Source organism: Drosophila serrata, unplaced genomic scaffold, assembly GCF_035046125.1.
Source record: "Drosophila serrata isolate PLE 108 unplaced genomic scaffold, ASM3504612v1 contig_273, whole genome shotgun sequence".
In the NCBI taxonomy this organism is placed as follows: Eukaryota; Metazoa; Arthropoda; class Insecta; order Diptera; family Drosophilidae; genus Drosophila; species Drosophila serrata.
The window spans coordinates 882,705-903,048 of record NW_028257171.1 but is presented as its reverse complement, the minus strand read 5'-3'; the positions used below and the strand labels follow the sequence as shown (position 1 = coordinate 903,048).

The 20,344-nt window shown below is 38.2% G+C and overlaps 1 protein-coding gene across 8 annotated transcripts in view; it reads left to right on the top strand.

The window, feature by feature from the left end:
* The window catches only part of Dscam4 (Down syndrome cell adhesion molecule 4), a 51,403-nt gene that overhangs the window by 21,507 nt on the left and 9,552 nt on the right, over positions 1–20,344 (top strand). For all 8 annotated transcript variants that reach the window (XM_020952032.2, XM_086834687.1, XM_086834681.1 and 5 more), the window contains exons 6-20: positions 915–991; positions 1,781–1,970; positions 5,394–5,559; positions 9,188–9,278; positions 9,824–9,911; positions 10,005–10,153; positions 10,784–10,907; positions 13,092–13,219; positions 13,862–13,998; positions 15,138–15,280; positions 16,149–16,310; positions 17,495–17,639; positions 17,769–18,205; positions 18,295–18,448; positions 19,819–19,936. In XM_020952032.2, the coding sequence (XP_020807691.2) occupies positions 915–991; positions 1,781–1,970; positions 5,394–5,559; positions 9,188–9,278; positions 9,824–9,911; positions 10,005–10,153; positions 10,784–10,907; positions 13,092–13,219; positions 13,862–13,998; positions 15,138–15,280; positions 16,149–16,310; positions 17,495–17,639; positions 17,769–18,205; positions 18,295–18,448; positions 19,819–19,936 (2,309 nt within the window). The remainder of the gene's footprint in view (positions 1–914; positions 992–1,780; positions 1,971–5,393; positions 5,560–9,187; positions 9,279–9,823; positions 9,912–10,004; positions 10,154–10,783; positions 10,908–13,091; positions 13,220–13,861; positions 13,999–15,137; positions 15,281–16,148; positions 16,311–17,494; positions 17,640–17,768; positions 18,206–18,294; positions 18,449–19,818; positions 19,937–20,344) is intronic.

Genomic DNA, 20,344 nt, shown 5'->3' with positions numbered 1-20,344 from the left:
CGCCAGTTGAAAATTGCCTTTGTCCGTCTTAATTAATTTGCCAACTGCCACTCGCAGCAGCAACTAGACCTGAGCTGTGCTTTTAACTGATGCAAAGCCGTTTCACACAGGCACAGTGGTTTGAAAGACATACAAAAAGAGTCACTTAACATAATGTATTAAATTAAAATTGAGTGAAAAAAGTACCATACAAAAACAGGCTTATTTGAATACAAAAAAGTTCTTTTAAGACTTCTCAAATAATGTTTTATATATTCATTAGACATATTTCTCTTTAAAAACAAGTTCTACTTAAACTTTTTATATTCAGTTTATTTAATTTATTCCATTTTCTCCCCCCTTTTGCACCACTGTGCCGCTCTGCCTCACTTCAGTCATGGTTAGGATCCTTGTCATTCTTAATTTCGTGCTGAGCACTCCGAGGGGTTTTGGACGGGGACAGCGAAAAAATCTTTAACTCAAATTGCCAAATCCAATTTTTTAACTGCCCTGCCTCTGTTCCCTTTCCTGGAGCGGCCTTCGTCCTTCGTCCTACTGGCTGACTGACAAACGGCCACACTTTTGTAAAGTGTCACAATGTGTTGGACATGTTTAGGATAACGTGGCTTTTCCGGGTTACAAAGGGCCCGCCGGAACTTAATGTGCCACATATTTCGCCTGTCGCTGCCAGGATCCCTTTTTTTATGTGGTCCTGCCGCCACATTAAAAATTAAAAGTCCCGAAAAAAGGGGAGTCAAATGCAAGGACCTTTGGCTAATAAAAACAAAATGGTAGAGGGACGACGGGATGTAAACATAATTGTTTCGCTTCGTTCTCAGATGTGCCTCTGGCCACGCTGCGTATGCGCAATATTTGTAATCCTAAAAAGCCAAAGCAATTTGCATAAAATATATATGCTTTTTAATTCGTTACAGTCGTCAACCAGAAGTACACGGTGCAGGTGCACGACGAATACGTGATGACGGGCAACACGGCGGTGCTGAAGTGTCAGGTAAGCGTATACGTAAGCGTGTTTTGCCACATCCGCATCCGCATCCGCATCCACATTCATATCCTTCACATCCTTTGCTGGCATGGCGGTTAGGCTAGTGCAAGTAGTATGTAGTTGGATGGAGATGGGGAAGCGAGAGCGAGTCCTGGCGAATTACAGCTGGACCGCAAAATTCACTTAACGCGCACAAATCTCATTTTCATTTCTCCCCTGGAAAATGTTTATCAAATTTGTTAATCTCACCAATGCACTGCACTGATGATGCTCGTCCTTAATGTCCTAGAGATGCTTGAAAAATATCAATAAATTTGATAAGGAATAAACTTCATTTTAAATAAATATGAACCGATTCTTAAAAAAAAAAAAAATTTATTTCTAAAACCTTCTCACAAGATTAGTTAATCGAGGGTTAATATAAACATTTTTTCTGCATTCCTTTGATATATTACCACCTACTAGACTATTTTAAGATACATACCTCTTCTATTTAAAGACTTTCTTGTTAGACTTTCTTATTACTATATAATTATTGATAAATTCAATAAGGAATAAACTTCATTTTAAATAAATATGAACCGATTCTTATTAAAAAAAACCTCTCAGGATTTATTTCTAAATCCCTTTCACAAGATTAGTTAATCAAGGTCTTAATAAAAGCAATTTATCTATATTCTTTGATATATTACAATCTACAAGACTTTCTTACGATACTTTCCTCTTCGATTTTAAAGAGTTTCTTTGATATTTTCTATATAATTTCTCGATATTATCCCCATCTGTTATCGCCAGGTGCCCAGCTACATGTCGGAATTCGTGATGGTTACCGCCTGGGTGCAGGACACCGGTATGCATCTATATCCAAACACGGACATCGGTGGCAAGTACACGGTGCTATCGAATGGCGAATTGTACATAAATAATGCGGGGCCCAATGATGCGTACAAAAGCTACACATGCCGCACTGTAAATAGACTGACAGGTACGTGATAATCGCATTTTCAGCTTAATCGTCCGGTTGAGGGATGCATGAATTGCTCCGGAATCGAAGGATACTCCGGTCGACTCTGGACACTCTGAACACTTTGGACAGGACACTCCACTCCAGCATCCGGATCAGTCCGGTTTGTTGGTCCAGGGGCGGGACAGCTATAATTAAGTTGAATAAATAAGCCAAGAGCGGGGCCTCTGTGCGTGTTGAACATGCCACGACAGTTAAAGGGGTGTTTTTCCAAGGGAAATCCCTTTGAGGGAAATTCTACAGATTCTGTATTTGAAGAGTTAAGGTTGTTACATTAAAGGGTAGTGAAAAATTAACACAATTATCTTTTATTTTATTTAATTGCTGAACACTGTTAAACTCCATCGAGTATCACTTGTTATTTTTACATTTATTATATATTATATTTATTTATTTTAATTATTACTAAATTGTAGTTAAAATATAGATTACAACTCTCATTACCTATCCTTTAATTCCCTTTCTTTCTCTTAGTTTGAATAGCTTTCATTTTCCCTTTGAATACACATCAATCTTTTCTTTCTTTATTCATTTTCCAAAGCCAAAATCTACCCATAAAAAATGTAATTGGCAAAATAAACAATGCAGCATATTCTGGTCCTTTTTAAGCCTGACTTGAGAACTCCGAAAAACCCTTTGCAAACAAGCACTAGTTTTGTTCTCTGGCCAAAGTCAATTTGTCGTTTTTGTGCATAATTTATGATGCGTGACATTCAATCGCCGGGCAAAGGGCATTGAGCTCCAGGGAGTTTTGGCAGTCTCGCTCCAAAATGGGAGTATGTATATATATACTCACATTTATAGATATATACTATATATATCTGATTCTGGTTGTGTGTCGACAGGCCAATACGTGAGATCTTTTCGAGATAAATTCCCCGGCTGTGTGTGTTTGCTCGCTTATTTGAAGTTTATTGTGTGTGAAAATACGCTTAAGCTGAATTTCTATTAGCCTTTGTGCGCATATTTCACATCATCAATCAATACGATAAAAGTTTCACTCCCTTCATACTTTTTTTTTTGCACCCTATTTTTCCCCCAATGGCAGTTCGACCCGCTTTTCTTTTCATTTTCAATCTTTTCTTTATGTGAATGCAAGGAGAGAGCGAGTGGTTGTGTTTGTCGGGTTTTATTTACAGTTCAACTTGGTTGTTTGCATCTTTAGAGATGGAATTTATAAATGGAAATATAATATATATATTATAATAATAAAATATAGCATATTTATGGTAGAGAATTTTCTTAAATTTGTATATTTAAATGCAGATTATATGTCATTAAATAAGAAATTCTTGCTAATTTCCTTACAAAAAAAGGAGTTTATGTATAGTCTGCCTATTAAATTATTAAAAAATACTATATAATTTAAATTTTCATCGTTAATGCTATTATTTTGCCTTGAATTGTATTCAAAATTTTCCTGCTACATTTTACATTTACGTTTGCCTTCTGCCCTTCGAGGCATTTGCGGTTTTACTGCTCGCCAGCTATTTGCTTAATTAATCAAATTGAATCGAGCCGCAAAAACCGCAAGTTGCGCTCGAGTTCTGGCCAGAAGCGAAAATTATGAGCTGCATATTAATTTGGGGAGTCCTGGAAATGCGGCGCCGCCAGGATGCGTCCGTATATAAGTGTGTGTGTGTGTGTGTGTGTGTAGGATACGGCCGAAACAATGCCAATTTAGGTGATCTGGGCCCCCGTTATGGCAACCGCAGAAACCAGCTCGAGTGGCACTCATTAAAAGTGTAACATGAGCCGGCAGGAGTGGGTTATGGAGTGCCATGGAGTCCTGGTCATGAGTAATTCATTTATCAAGCCCAGAACACACACACACACACTCCCAGCTCCCATCTCCTGGCTGCATACTGCATTAGGTCTTCCTTTCCCTTACCTGGTCCTGGCCAGCGGCTTTTGGATTTTGGTTTTTTTTTTTTTTTTGGGTTCTCCGGGGCTGCCGCCACACGTAATTACAATTTAAACCAAAAATCCATTTATTTAGCACAATAACTCGCTGACTAGGCCGGGCAGACAATGAGCCGTGGCCAAACAATGGAGCCCCAAAACTGAACAATGGCCGACATAATGAAGATGCAGAATTGAGTTAGACGGAATACAACATACAGCCATCAGATATCTCTAAAGTTCGTTATAGATTTTGATGCACAATGAAAAATTGAGATTTAAAGTTTGTTAAGTTATTTTTTATTAGCTTCTACTAATAGTTTTTGAGGGATTTTATAGTTTATGTATCCTTCTAATTTGTAATTCTTGGATAGAATCGAAAATCGATCATAAATAGGCATTCTTTAAATCGATAATTATCAATATTTTGATATGACAATTTTTCGGAATTATCCATGTTTAAAAAATTCATAACTTAGCCCAAAAATTATTTAATTTCAATTCCGAAACCTGTCCTATGTTAGTTTTTGTCAGGTTAATAAATCTGCATACTAAATTTAATATTTTAACAAAATTAAAATTTTGGCCAATTTTTGACAATTTTAACGATTACCTTACCCTTACCGTTTTTTTTAAATTTTTAGCCAAATTTTCAAAATTTATTTTTTGCCCGAACATTGCTAGATTGATTTGGCTCTTCATTCTGATCAAGAATATATATGATTTATAAGGTCGGAAATAATTCCTTTAAAAGTTACAAGCTTCTGACTGAAATTAGAATACCCTGCAAGGGTATAAAATTAAAGTAAACTAAAGTCTTTTTATTTTTTCTTTATAATAATATAATATATAATATAATAAAAAATAATAAAATGCAATATGGAGCAAGTATTTCTGTATATTTTCTTAAATACATATATCTATAAATATATATTTTATTATATTATATTTCCTTTTAATTTTCCTTATTCAAAACTCCCTAAAATCAATCAATACACCATTAATTTTTGTTGAGTGTACCCTTCCCTGATTTTCTGACCCAGTAGAGGTTTTCCCCTTGATTTAGAGGCTGTGCGTGTCCTGTCTGCATCTGTAATGAAGGTTTCTCTGCCAGCTCGACCAACTAACAAAAAAAAAACAAGAGAGGAAAAAATTGAGAAAAAATGGGGAGAAAAAAAAGGGGGAGCAAAAACGAAGAGAACCATAAAAGTGGAAAGGTCAGTCAGGTGGTCCCGGCAATCAAGTTGATTGCTTTCATTTACTTTCAATTAATTAAAATATATACATACATGTAAGGGGACGGAAGTGAAGGTATGGAGGATCCGCAGGACATGCCATAAATTTGTGGGTAGGCCAACGCTTTAAATCTAAGTAAATGCCACTGGTAGGGGGGGCACACACACACTGTCAGCTGCCATCACTTGGGCAATTTTTCTGCCATATTTCTCATCAGTTTTCCTCACCTTATCGTTTCGTTCCCAGGTGAAATACAAATTTCCACATATCCCGGCCGCATTATTGTAACGGAGCCCAAGGGCATGGTACAGCCGCGCATCAACGTGGAGAAGCATTCGATGCGGCATGTTGTCCTTAATGGCCAAACAACGTTGCCGTGCATAGCTCAAGGACATCCGGTGCCGACATATCGGTGAGTAAAACACAACAACCGCACGACACACACACACACACACACTCTCAAAAAATAAAAACGAAAAACGCCGTCGAAAAAAATCAAGAGAAACATCGCGGAACCATGTGCAGGACCTCTTGGAACACGTGGCCGTTTCACAGGACTCGGGACCCAACCGGCTCCAAGCGGGTTTCCAAAAACCGCCTCCCGCAGCCGCAGTTGGCGCACACTTTATGACAATGTGAAATATTTAACGCTTTTGGCAAATACAACAACAACAACAAAATGGCCAAAACAAAATAAGCGAAACGAACCGAAAAGCGAAAAAATGTGATGCCCGCGATGTCAGGCAACAAAAAAAAAAAAAAAAAAAATTATAATAAAAATGTCAGCCAAATTGTCAAAATGTGGAGCGCATGGCGGCAGGGGAATACCCTGCGGCATGCCCCGAAGTGGGTCGAATTCGAGGTTAGGCTTGAGCCCATCAGCGCCGCTCTATGCGATTCTCAGGGGAGTAAGAGAGGTCAGTGATGGATAATAGGAAGGATCACCCGGATGGGAGGGGATTTAACATAATAAATCAGGAGTCTTAGGAGGATAAGCTTGAACTTAAATATATTTAGAAGTAAATAATATTGATACAGAAAAAAGTAATTCATTATCCTTGAATTTTGAGGATAAGTTCGAATGCCGCTCTATGCGATTCTCAAAGAAGTTAGGGAGATGAGTAAAGGATAAACGTTCAAATAAATATCAGTGGGTTTAAATGATTGTTTTTTTTTTTCTCTCAGTATATTCAGCAACAAGTCAGTCTTAGTTTTATTTTAGTTATCAAATATAAACCAGGAGAAGCTTAAATTTTCAACATTATTTCCTAAAATTTCGCCAGTTATCCTTTATGATAAGGGTTACCTCTCTCATAAAAACTAAACAGCGACAAGTTAGTTGTAAAAGATATCAACTTTTTCCAGATACTTAGCCAAGAAACCTCCACTTCTAAGCCATGTAAGACCTTCAGCTTAAAGGATTGCCGGAACTTTATCGCATACTCTGCATGCTGGTAGACATTTCTTTTTTGGGCCAAAAATTTATGCCTGGGGTCCTTTTTGAGTAAGGCTAACACAGCTGGCTGGTATTGGTGGTAGGCTGCGCCTACGTACATCAAACTTGTTTATTGGGGCACTCTCGGAGGCGTTTGTCTCGTACGGAATGGGATTCCCCTTCTCTTCTTCTGAGAGACAGAGACACAAATCAATCAAAAAAGCCAAGCATCGTTTATGGCCGACAAGGGCAAATTGCTTTCTGAAATGCCGTTCAAGTTTTTAGCACTCAAAGGACAAAAGCGAAGGCCCCCTGTTGTATATTGGCCACTTTGGCACTTGGCTCATCATGGCGATTTTCGGGTACTAAAACATGCATGGAGCAGCAGGCCGGAGGAGGCGGAGAAGGATATCCCAGGATGTCCCTGTCCGAGCTGGATGCCATGTAATATGCCATTGTAGCTGACGGTGCTCCACGGTTCATGGCTGTCCTCCGCTTTTCGTTTACGCTCGAGTCCTTGGAGCCGCTGCTGCTGCTGCTGCATGCATAAAAAATGCGCCCAGGATGTGCCACATCGCGAGAGTGCCTTTCATTTGATGTCTCCCGCTGTGCCGCCAAGGTAAAAAGGAAACCGAAAAGGACGACGGAGACGCCGCCGCCTCCTCCGAAAAAGGAAAGAAAAAAAAAGAAGGAAAAACCTCTAAAGGATTGCAGGGGAGGCGATGACGATGAGTTTTGTTTGCCGCTGTTGCTGCATTGTTTTCCGAGGACCTGGAGGTCCTGGCTCATAAATGTGGAAATAGTTGGCCATGCTCACTGGCTTTTCTGGGGCTTATTTTTTTCGCCCCTTTTTTTCCCATTTGAAATCCCTTTTCCTTTTTTTTTTGAGCTGCATAGTTTCGGGCGAACGAAGCCTTTGTTTCGCCGGCAAGTCCTTTGTTGTGTCGTCGTCATCGTCCTGCTTGTGTTCGATTCGCTTGCCATATTGATTCAGTTTGTTGATAATCACTGACCATATTTCCAATTCAACGGCATTTCATATGCAAATAGCTGAGTCGCGTCCTGAAAACTCCTCCGAGTATGTGCATTCCCAGCATTTTCCGTGATTTTAATTAAGAAATGCCAATGGGCGCATGCCTTTGCCTGCATCGTCGTCATAAGACAAGAAAAGCACTCAAGTGCAATTAAAGCCAAATTAAAATCAATAACTTTCATGGCAAAGAAACAAAAAAAAAATATGCAATCCAATTGCATTGAGGGGCCTTCGGCGGGGGCTGCAAGTGGGCGTGGCCAGCCATCAAACAGATTATGACACGCGCACCAGATAAAAATGATGGTGGGGAAAAAAAATCTGTTGATTTACGCAATTGGGATATTTTCAGCCTCCGCAGCTGAATGCGATTTCTTTTGGTAAAAAATGCATACAAAATATAAATGGAAAAACGGGGTTAAAGCCTATGGATGGGGAATACTCTTTATAAAAAAAAAAAGTATGGAAGTGGGGTAAAAAATGTACCTGAAAGAGGGGTTTTAATTAAGGTAAATAGGTTTTATTCAATTAAAAAGTTCTCAAAAGATCTCAAAAGTAACGAAAAACGAAATGCGCGATTTGATATCTCTTTAAAGTTCAGCAAAAAAATGTGGTTATTGAAAATATGATACAGGATGTATATTATAAATAATATATATTAAAAAGAATATATTTTACAAAGGATATACATATATGATAATGGATATATAGGACTTGGAAACAAAAAAAGAAAAATGAAACAACCAAGATTTCATAACTCATTAAAAAGGCTTAAAAATAGTTTCTTTTTTGTGAGATTTTATATCACAGAAAATATAAATAGACAACTGTTTATGAATATTTTTTTAGAGCTGCTTCAAAAAGAAGGAAATGTGGCTACATGTTATTTAAAATATAATATAACATAACACTTTTTTAGGCAGCCTTTCTAGAGGTGTACATTTACCAAAATAAAGAATTGATGTTCTTAGTAATTAACCCTTTCAAGAAAGTTTCATTAAATATACTTTTGATAATCTTTGGCCACAATATCTATAAAGTAATCGATATACTCGATCTGCAATCAGAGCATAAATACCCTTTAAATAAGGCAATGCATATGCATATATGTATATATACATATATGTGTATGAATAAATCCCACTCCAGGGGGGGGGGGAGGGAGGCAGGACAACGCCCACTTTCCCTCGTTATGCCCACTTAAGTGCAATCATTTTTCCGAACTATGGAAATATATATTTTCATCGGGCATGTGGACTCCGACCTGAACAACAAGCCAACAATCAAAAGGATGGAAAGAGGAAAGCGAGCGCTGCGAAATTATTGATAATTCAATCGTCATTTCAATTTGTTTAAAGCTCGAGCCAGGGTACGGGCTCTGCTCCATTCAACTGTCAAAATCTTGGGCAAATAAAGCGGAAATGAATTTCCCGATCTGCGATTTCCCTTTCCTTTTTTCGCCCGCCCGCTATTGTGTCACCGCTGCCCCCCTACCCCCTTGCTGTTTGTCTTTGCCTTGGCCCTTTGTTTGTCCAGCATTTCATCTCGCTGTCATCCTGTTTTTCCTTTTTGCAGGTGGTTCAAGGAGGAGAACGAACAGCTGCTGCCATTGCAACTCAGCGAACGCATCACCATCGTATCCGCAGGACTCCTTAAAATCACCAAGGTGCGTACCAGGATAGCAAAAGAATCGTAATTGAAGTTTAAAAAGATTTTTATTGAACATAAAAAGTAATACATACACACCTTGAATAATTAAAGCAATATGTTTTGGGGGAATTAGAGCTTAGGAAGTATAGAATGAATTTATTTATAAAGCTTACAATATTATTAATTTATTTTAAGAATGACAACCAAACTTATCAGGTTTAAAAACCATTTTGCATCCTTAAAAATCAACCATATATAAGAAGTTCTGGATGTTTTACAAATGCAAACATATATTTTCATATATTTTTATTTGACAATTCATTTAAATCAAAAACAGAGTGGTAAATAACTTGTGTGAAAATTCCTGATCATAACAAAAGTTACATACGATTAGTTCTTTACATATTTCCTATGTTTAAGTCGTATTTTATTACAACAAACTTTACAAGAGTACACAATTTTTTTAAGTGTTAAAAAGAGGGGGAAAAACCCTGTGTGAAACCAGGGAGAAAGGAGTGAAAGGAAGCCGCGCTGATTGCCAATTGATTTCATCCATTGCAGGCACGTCTCGAGGATAGTGGAAAATATTTGTGCTGGGTGAACAATACGGCGGGCGAGGAGACCATCCAAGTGTCGCTAACGGTGACAGGTGAGTGTGTGTGTGTGTGTGTGTGTGTTCGAGGAGAAAAAATCCCCCATAAAGGATACTCAAAACGCTAAATCGCCTCCATAAAAAACTTAGCTCCTCTGACGGCACACCTGCAGCCACAGGTGCAGACGGTCGATGTGGATAAGGATGCGCAATTTCAATGCATTGTCTCGGGACATCCGGTCCACGATGTCAACTGGCTGCACGATGGCAAGCCCATCCTGCGGGACAATCGTGTCGAGGTGAGATACCATCATCAAGTCCATGTCAATCATTTAATTTAATTGATTATGATAGAGAAATGTACTATAATGTGGTTAACAGAGCATAAATAAATTTTAAATAAGTATTTTACACAGTAAAATGAATTAATTCATTTAAAAAACTAACTTGTTTAGATTTATGTGTATACCCTGGCAGTCAGAAGCTTGTATCTATGTTAAGGAGTCATTTCCGAACCTATAAATCATACATATTCTTGATCAGCATAAATTTTGTACTACTTATTACTCATACGCCATGTTGTCTTTATCAGTACAACTTTTATGAAATTCTTAAGATTTGATATTGATAAATAACGATAAATATTAATTCAAAGAATGCGAATATTGTGACATATTTTAATATATTTTAGTTATGGTAGATGTCCTTTTATATACTATAAATAAATTAAAAACTGCCATGGTATAATTTAATTTAATTTCACCTTTCCAAAGTTAGTTTTCTTTCGTTTACATTTAAATCAAAATTAAATTGGTTTTTGTAAGTAAATTATTCATGCAAAGAATACCTTTTTTCCTACTAATTTGGAGTCTTTTTGTATGCCTTAAAATATAAATATTTAAGCTGAAAATGTTTTTAATCCCCATTAGATCCTCACCGATCCCCCTCGACTGATCATCAAGAAGGTGCAGAAGGAGGATCCTGGCATGTACCAATGCTTCGTCTCCAATGAATGGGAACAGATTGAATCCACCGCCGAGCTGCAGTTGGGCGGTAAGTAATGCTACCCGTTGGACCAATGGGAATCATAAATTGGCCATCTATCGTTATGGCCATTAATAACCACTTATGAGAGTACACAACACCCACACCACACACAACCACACACCACACACACCCCCGCACAACATCTCAATCAAAAGCGTAATTTCCTCCTCGAAGCTGTAGCGAATGACGACGACCGCAGACCGCACAAATAAATGTTTGTCATAATTGCATTTCATTATTTTCTAATTTAGCAAATTGCTAACATTTTTCAACAACAAATCAGAGCAACAAACAATAATGGGGAGATGTTTTTCCTGCTGCTACCCATAAAACGCAGCGACGACGACTTAATTTTATTACCAGCACTAAAAATCTAGCCGCAGACACTAAACGAGGGGGAGTTGGTATGTTAAGGGATGTTATTGGTGGGAGGAATGGGAAGAATGGATAGCACATTGTATCGTTTAGCTGCCTTAGGGCAAAACACACACAAAACACACACACACACGATGAATGAGCCAGCTTTTGGTGGGGTTTATGCGTGGCCCCAATGCGATTAATTCTAATCGGGGATCAGTGCTATTTAGTGTGCGGCAGATATGTGAATGATTAAGAGCTTTATATCAAGTAGGAAAATGTATAAAATAAATATGGGATTTCTTGGTGAAGTATTGGGATTTTGTAGGAAATTTATAGGATATTAAAAAGAATACCTTTGGCATAGAGAAGATGACGCTATTCGGTTTAACAAACAAAAAAATGTGATAAAGAATACAGAGGTGCTTAAGAAATCAATCAATTAAATCAATCAAAATCAAAATATATATGTTCTAAGAATCGCAACCGGAACTGCCCTTTAAAATAATATCTTTCACCCATCAAAAACCCATCAATAGCTTCTTTCACACCCCTGCATAGTAAACATATCCTGTTCTATATGCCATTCAATTTTATTGTCGCCTAAAACATGATTACAGATGTGCCATCACGTTATCCTGTCCCGCATAAACACAACATCCAGACGCCATTCGCGCATTGTCGCTTTGGCAGCATTTTGTGATTTGCTTTTAGGCGCAAGCGGAAATTGATTTCGATATATTATTGGCATGCTTCGCACAATCGAGGTGGTAAGGGGGGAGAAATCAGAAAAAGGAAGCACCACCATCCTTTTTGCCCTTTTGGTGTTAAAAGCTCAACCCACCCGACCCGCACCAAAAAAAAAGAAAGAAACCACCAGACCCCGAGGACAAGCCAAGCGCCATTAAGCGGCCGGATATGGCAGCAATTGTGTCAACGCTGCAACCGAATTTCTATGGCATATGTGCACTGAGAAAAAATTGGGGTATTAAAAGAAATATGAGAAAATTGTAAGGTTTAAATGGGTAATAAATTATGTCTAATAGTTTTATATCAGTAAAAGTGTAAAAATATATATTAAAGGTCTACTTATACTTCCTCATTTCTTAAATCTTTTCAAGGGTAATTTTACCAACATACAACTAAACTTAATTTTTAATATATTAGTATTATAAATAGTAGTTCCTTGAATTTTTTTGAGTGTCTGTATGTTCAAATGTAACATGAGTGCGAGAGCAAATAAATATGGCAGCTTATAACTGGGAAAAAGCAGAGCTGAAAAATCCCGAATCCTGCCATTGCGCCAAAGGAAATTGATACAATTTCCATCAGCAGGATAACATTTGCTGCTGCTGCTGCTTCTGGCTGGCTTGTCAAATGCATTTTCCGTTTGCCTTGTCTAAACACAAGCAACGCCAAAAGGAAAATAATAAATGAAAGCAAAGGAAATGCATTGGCAAGGAAAAGTGCGAAATCTGGTTCTGGTCAACGGCAATGATGATTCAATTGAGCAATAAATTCTTGTTTAAATCACTAATTTTGATTACAATCGATGTGAAATATATTACTGTGTAAGCCTGGAAAAACTCATCTCAAATAGATTTTCCCACCCGCTGCGAAGTCACTCATTCATGTGCATAATTAAGAAGCAAGTCATCGATGCAATCTTCTCTCCACAGAAAAAGTCAGGAAAAGGAGTAGACACACATATGGATCCAGGACATACATATATGCAAATCCGACACTAATGAAACATTCCCCCACACTCTCCCCTCTTCTTAATTTGGGCAAAAGTTTTCCAAAACTGACTTGGACATTTAATGATCATTGCAGATGCCTCGCCGGAACTGCTTTATTGGTTCTCCGAGCAAACGTTGCAGCCGGGACCGACGGTGTCATTGAAGTGCGTCGCAACCGGAAATCCACTGCCTCAATTTACATGGTCTCTGGACGGATTTCCGGTGAGTTTAGCCACCAAACTTGAGCATGAGAGACGGAAATGCAGGGCAGCGCTTCCGTCATTTCCGTTTCTGATAGTTCGCAGGCTGAGCCATATATCGAGTAGATATTTTGTCACAGTCCCTGTGCTTCCATTCATCTCCATTTCCCCGGGAATATGCATAAATATTTTACCAAGCCGAATTTTCCCTTTTGCCCCAGTCAAAGCTATCCTCAAAAAAGCAAAAAAAGGAAACCAATCTCTGAACCCGCAATCCTTGTGAGGAGGAGGCAACTCTAGTGCATACTTTAGATTCCCAGCTTTTGCTTTTGCTCCACTCGAATTTTTTCGTTTGAAGAATTTTGTGTTGCCTTTTTCTTCATTTTTCATCTTTCCTCTTGCTATATATTTTCAAGGATTTGTTTCGTTTATTTGCATAAATTTTCATTTTCCTTGAGAGAGAGTGAGGAGAGAGACGAGAGCCTCTTTCAATGGGCAGTGCAAATTTTATGCAATTCCAATCAATTCGATTTACATGCATTTTTCATTTCACCTCAACTCCTGGCTCTGTGATTTTCCCTAACCTGTGTGATCCTGCAAAAGAGTGCCTTTTGCTAATTGGCCCACTGTGATGATGACGAAACCCCTCGCAATTTTTTTCCAGATCCCAGACAGCTCACGGTTTTTAGTGGGTCAATATGTTACCATCCACGACGATGTCATCAGCCACGTGAATATATCAAACGTCAAGGAGGAGGACGGCGGGGAATATACCTGCACGGCGCAGAATGCAATTGGCAAGTGAGTAGCCGCAGTTCCATAAATAAAACACACTCGCCGATATAGTCTAGATATGCCATATATCCAGTGCACAAGCCTGAAGAGCCGAAGCATAAAAAGCATTTCCATGCTAAATCATAAATTTAGTTGTACCATACAGAAGAAGAAAAATGGAAAAAGAGGCCTAAGGGGGGCTTGGAAAAAAAAACAGAATAAAAATCCGACACAATGGCCCGGCATTGTTTGCAGGCAGGGGAGCGGCATAAAATCCAAACAATTTGCTGAGGCAGCCAAGGCAACTGCCATCTAGAGATGGTACAGAATATATAGTTGGGAAAATCATAAAGGGAAAATTATGAAAAATACATATATATTTGACAATATAGGAGAATAAATCATAGTTGATTTTTAAAAGATTTGGCTGTTAATTCTGATCAAGAACATAAATTATTTATATGAAATGATTTCTTTGAAAGTTAAAAACTTCTGAATAACTTTACAATACCCTGTAAGGTTAAATATCAAATAAAATGATATTATGCATAATTAAAATAAAATAACGCTATAGTTTACAATCCATTTTGATTGAAACGACTAATAAAGATTGTCATTAATCATACGACACGTTGTACTGATAAAGACAACATGGCGTATGAGTAATAATTAGCACAGAATTTATAAGAAGAATAGACCCGAAATGTTAATTTTTTAACACAAAAACGTATTAATAATTTTATATATTTTTTTCGGACAAATTAAAACATAAAATTGTCATAACTTAGTCAAAAATGCACTAATTTCAATTCGGAAAGCATTCCTGTGAAGAATATATATGATTTATAGGGTCGGAAATGATTCCTTTAAAAGTTGCAAGCTTCTGAATAACATTATATTACCCTGAAAGGTAAAATATCAAATAGAATGATATTATGCATAATTAAAATAAAATATCACTATAGTTTACAATCCATTTTGATTGAAAAATCGACTGAACATTGTAATTAATCATACGGCACGTTGTACCTATAAAGATTTAGATATAGAGAGATAGATTTTTGTATTGTTTCTCCCAACAAATTCTGTAAATAATATTCACATACCCGTAACCATCTCTAACCAACTAATAAAAACTAAACGCTGGCCAAATGTTTTATTTGCAGAGTCTCTCACAGCGCCAAAGTGAACATCTATGGGTTGCCTTACATACGCGAAATGCCAAAAATAACCGGGATCTCTGGCTCCGATTTGATTGTTAAATGTCCCGTGGCTGGTTACCCCATCGATAAAATCCACTGGGAACGCGGTAAGCATAAATATATATATACATATATATACATATATATATATAAACAAATACATTTCATGGTACCCTTGTTTTTTCAATATTTCGCTATATGTATTTGCCTTTTGCCCAGTGTGTATGTTGTTTGTTATTAAAAATGCTATGTTTGTTATTGCTCATATCAGTGAAAATTATTAAAAACTACAAAATGAAAACACCAAATTTTTTCGGCACTGTTTTCTTTTCGTTCCGGTTTCAAGCGAAATAAATTTAAATTCAGATGAATTTTTTTCGCCTTTTTTTAATAATTATTATCTTTGGCCAGTTTGTTGAGTCAGTTTTTATGTCAATTTGCATTCGTGTTTATCCTGTGAATATTAACAAATAAAAGTAATATAGTATAGTAAACATAAATAAAAAGAGTCAAGTCTCAAAGGAATAATTACACTTATAAATCTCAAGTATTTAAGCTGGGTTAAGAAGATAGTTAATTATGCAATTAAGACTTAAAGTAATTTAAAGTATGAAGGTTCAATAATAACACTCATTATTAAAAATACCCGCTTAGATGCATCCCATAAATTAACCTTAATTTCTTAATTGAGAAACTTGTTTAAAAGTTCCTCCCACTCTTTTCTCCGCTTGTGTATGCAAATAAATTAAGCTAGCCTGAAAAAAAAACACAAAAATAACAAAGAAAATAAAACACACACAGAGACACCAAATGCTATATATGGCCAGTCATAAATCGCATAACTTTGTTTTATGCGAGAAGCCAAATTAATTGCTTTCTCCCACCAATTTCTCCGCTTTCTCCGTGCTCCGTTCGCCTTTCTCTCTCCGGTTTCTGGATTCTGGATTCTGAATATACTTTTTCTGGGGTAAAAAGATGGCCAAACGCTACCCATAAATCGCCGGCAGCGTGCCTACAACAATGGCACCTTAATTATCGAGCAATTGCAGCGCCTGGAGGATGCGGGCACGTACACGTGCATGGCCCAGAACAAACAGAAGCAGACATCGCGACGGAATGTGGAGATCCAAGTTCTGGGTGAGTTTTACTTAAAGAAATGTATTTTTTTAAATTTTAAAATAAAAAAAAAATTGAGAAGTAACTGACTTCGGAAAGAAGAAGTTCATATATCCTTGCAGTTCGATATTGAATTCTAAGATCGTATCGAAAATCGGTCATAAATACATTCACATTCTTTGAATCGATATTTTTCGATATTTTTATACACCAATTTTTTCTACAATTTAATATTCATAACTAAGCCAAAAAGGCATTAATTTTAATTCGGAAAGCATATATTTGCTAGTTTTTGTTAGGTTAACAAATCTGTATACTCAATTTGAAATTTAATAAAAAAAGTACAAATTTTGACAAATTTTTGAAAATTTTAATGATGTAACACCTTATCTTTTTTTCAAATTTTCGAAAAAATTAAAAAATTTATTGTTTCACTGGACATAGCTAGATCAATTCCTACAGTGATTCTGATTAAGAATATGTTTGATTTATAGGGTCGGAAATGCTTCCTTTATATCATATCAAGTTTCCAAGTAACATTAGAATTCCCAAAAAGGTTATTAATTAAAAAATATTATTTAGGGAAACAAAAGTAATCTTTTCTCTGTGTGTATGTGGTGCCACATGATTTTCCCAATATTTAAAATTAGAAGTTGAAGCTGGAGCTACAATGAAACTATTCCAATTAGAGTGGCGAGTGAAACTATGCAGCCGCAGCAGCAGCAGCAACTATTTTCCCAGTTAATGCACATGCAGGCGATGGGCGATGGGTGGTGGGTGGTGGGTGGTGGTTGGTTAGTGGGTTGGCTCATGGGTGGTGTGCCTGGTAGACCCACAATGAAGTCATTGACTTTTGTGTTCTGTCTGCCGCAAACTGCGCCTCGTCATCCGCCTCCTCCTGCTCCTGCTCCTGCTCCTGCTCTTGATGCTTCTCCTCTAGGCAGCTCACTCTTTATAATAATTCACTCGGCAGCTGTTGCTAAGCCGCAGCTGCATTGATGCGAATGCCACGCCCACAATTGCCACTACCACTAGTCAGGCACTAGGATACCATCCAACCCACATCCTTGATTACCGCCAAGCTCAGTCAGAGTGGGCTTTTGGGCTTTGTGCCCAAGTCACAGCCGTCACAGTCCCTTTTTGGCGACACTCGACGATTTGTTTGCGGCTTGTGTCTGATGCTTTATGGCTTCCGTTTTTCGCAGTGCCACCGAAAATCATGCCCATCCAGGCCATGACGAACATGCTCCGCGAGGGGATGCGAGCGGCCATATCCTGCCAGATCCTGGAGGGTGACCTGCCCGTGAGTTTCCGCTGGGAGCGTAACGGAAAGCCGCTGATAGGAACTGGGTGAGTATTATTAATTATATTTACAAATTTAATTGGGAAACTCTAAAATATGATCTTAAATTAATTTGATTAAGAATTTTGTAGCCTTTTCCTGTGGGTTTAATTGAGATTTCCTGGTTTTCTTAACAGCAATGAGGTCTTCCGTCGACTGGACGAGTACTCTGCCAGCTTGGTCATCGAACACATATCCTCCGATCATTCTGGAAACTACACATGCATTGCCAGCAATGTGGCAGGAACAGAAAGATTCACTGTACCGTTAACCGTCAATGTGCCGCCGAAATGGGTCCTGGAGCCAAAGGACTCGAGTGCCCAGGCAGGATCGGATGTCCTGCTGCATTGTCAGTCATCGGGTTATCCCAAGCCCACGATGACGTGGAAGAAGGCCATTGGACCTACGCCTGGAGAGTACAAGGACTTTCTGTATGAGCCCACAGTGCAGCTTTTCCCCAATGGAACCATTTTCTTTAAGAAAATCAGCAAGGAGTCGCAGGGTCACTTCCTGTGCGAGGCCAAGAACACCATAGGATCTGGTGTTAGCAAGGTTATCTTTCTGAAAGTTAATGGTAAGCATAACTTGGAATATTCTTTGCCCTTTGCCTACATAGTAAAACCTTTTTTAATACTGATGATTTCTTCTTTAATTTCCTCCCAGTGCCCGCCCATTTTCAGACCAAGACGAAACAAATATCGGTGGCCAAGGGCAAACAGGTCCATGTGCAGTGCAACGTGCAGGGCGACAATCCCATCGACTTCAAATGGAAAATTCAGGCAACGCAACAGTATCTTGACGAGTCACTGGATTCCCGGTAAGAGATTCCCATTTCCATTCCCATTATCCACATTTTTAGGGCTTTTCCACTGGGGTTCCCCCATGCTCCGATGTCTGAGCGTCTGGCGAAATCAATTCCAAGTCGATTGCAAACAACAAATTGCTTTTAATTAAAGGAGTTCGTTCTGCCGGTCTAGGATTTCGGTTGGGTGCTGAGTAGGATGGATGGATGGATGGATGGATACCCGTACTTTAGCCAAAGCCTAACTCAATTTGCACCAGGCAATCAGTTTCTCGAAAGGAAACTCGCACTCGCTCTGTGTGTCTGGCCTCATATTTTCGCAATGAGAATTCTCATATTCCCAGACTCTAATCAAGGGCTCTCCATTTGCCTTTGCGTATTTGCTGTGCACCGAAAACAATCTAGGGATTTTTTATGGGGTTTTTGATAGGAGTTTTATGAGTATTTAATGTTAGATGAAATGAAAACGAAGGAGAAAGAGCAGGAGATATTAGATGAAAAAGAAAGCACTTTAAATGAAATAATAAAATAAAACTTTAAGCAATATTAATTTAGTACCACAAGTATTGGGAATTACGTTATATTTCTTCTTGAAATCGATTTCTACTCCTTAAGGTTATATGCTATTTCTAAAATATCTAAATCCTTGGAAAACCTAAACGCTTTGCCAAGAAACTAGGCCACTCACATAATACCTATTTCGATTCCTGATTATTTTCCAAGTGCTCCCCTCTCATTTCAAGGAACTTTTTGGCCAAGAATAAGGCAAAGGAAAACTTTTTGGCAAATGCCAGGACATTTTAGTTGCTGTTCTCAATTTTAGTGCCCACTTGTGTCCCTCTCCTGCTCCTCCTTCTCCCCCCCGATGTTGTTGTGCACACACTTGTGTATTTGTGTATCGTAAGTGTTTTAATGTATATGTATTTCCGGCTTTCTCTTTTCTTCCGCCGCCCGGTACGCCCACCTTTTGCCTTTGGCTTGGCAAACAACTGAATATGCACATGCGTTTTATTTATTTATGCCATTTGCACACGCACACACACACACACACCGAACTGAACCGAACCCGAATGCCACGTGTCCCGCGTGTGTGTGTCCCGTGTGTGTGCATTTCGGCCTCGTATGTCTTCGTCTTTGTCAACAAAACTACAAACAACAATAACAACAACGACGACTGCAACGTGGAAAACATTGTTATAAAATTGCATTGCATCGCTCACGTTGCGCAAACACGTATCCACATCCTCGCATCCTGTATCTGTATCTGCATCTGCATTCGCATCCACATCCGCATCTCCAACTCTGGACCTGCGTCTGCATCTGTATCTGTATCTGTATCTGTTAAATGCATTTACTTGCATATAAATCACACACACGGCATACAGCTACACCATCCGAGATCAAGTGCTCGACGACGGCATGGTCTCCGAATTGGGCATCTCGCACACATATCGCCAGGACACGGGCATTTATATCTGTCAGGCGAGCAACGCATTTGGACAGGTAAGTTTTGCCAGCCAGCAGCCAGCCAGGTGACACTTTCGTTTGGGAAAGCGATATTATTATGCATCGGCTTGACTTAAATCAAACTGTCGCAGTACTAATGGAATCGATGCTGATTCTACAAAAACCATTTCGATCGGGAGTTGTTGCTGCAAATGTAATAAAATCTAAGTAATAAATCAAAAGGGGCTGCACTAAGAAAAGTATTTAAAGTAGTTTATATATAATAAAGAATTTCTTAGAATTTTTCTTAATCAGATAATTGGAAATAACTAACTAGGTCTTGAACGTCCTTTCTAACATTTGCCTAGAAGTATGCAACAAATTTTTGTTTCTAGAATTTTTTAAGGGTTTTCACGCTTTCATTGATTTCTTTTAAATATCCCCAACTTTATATTTATTTATTAA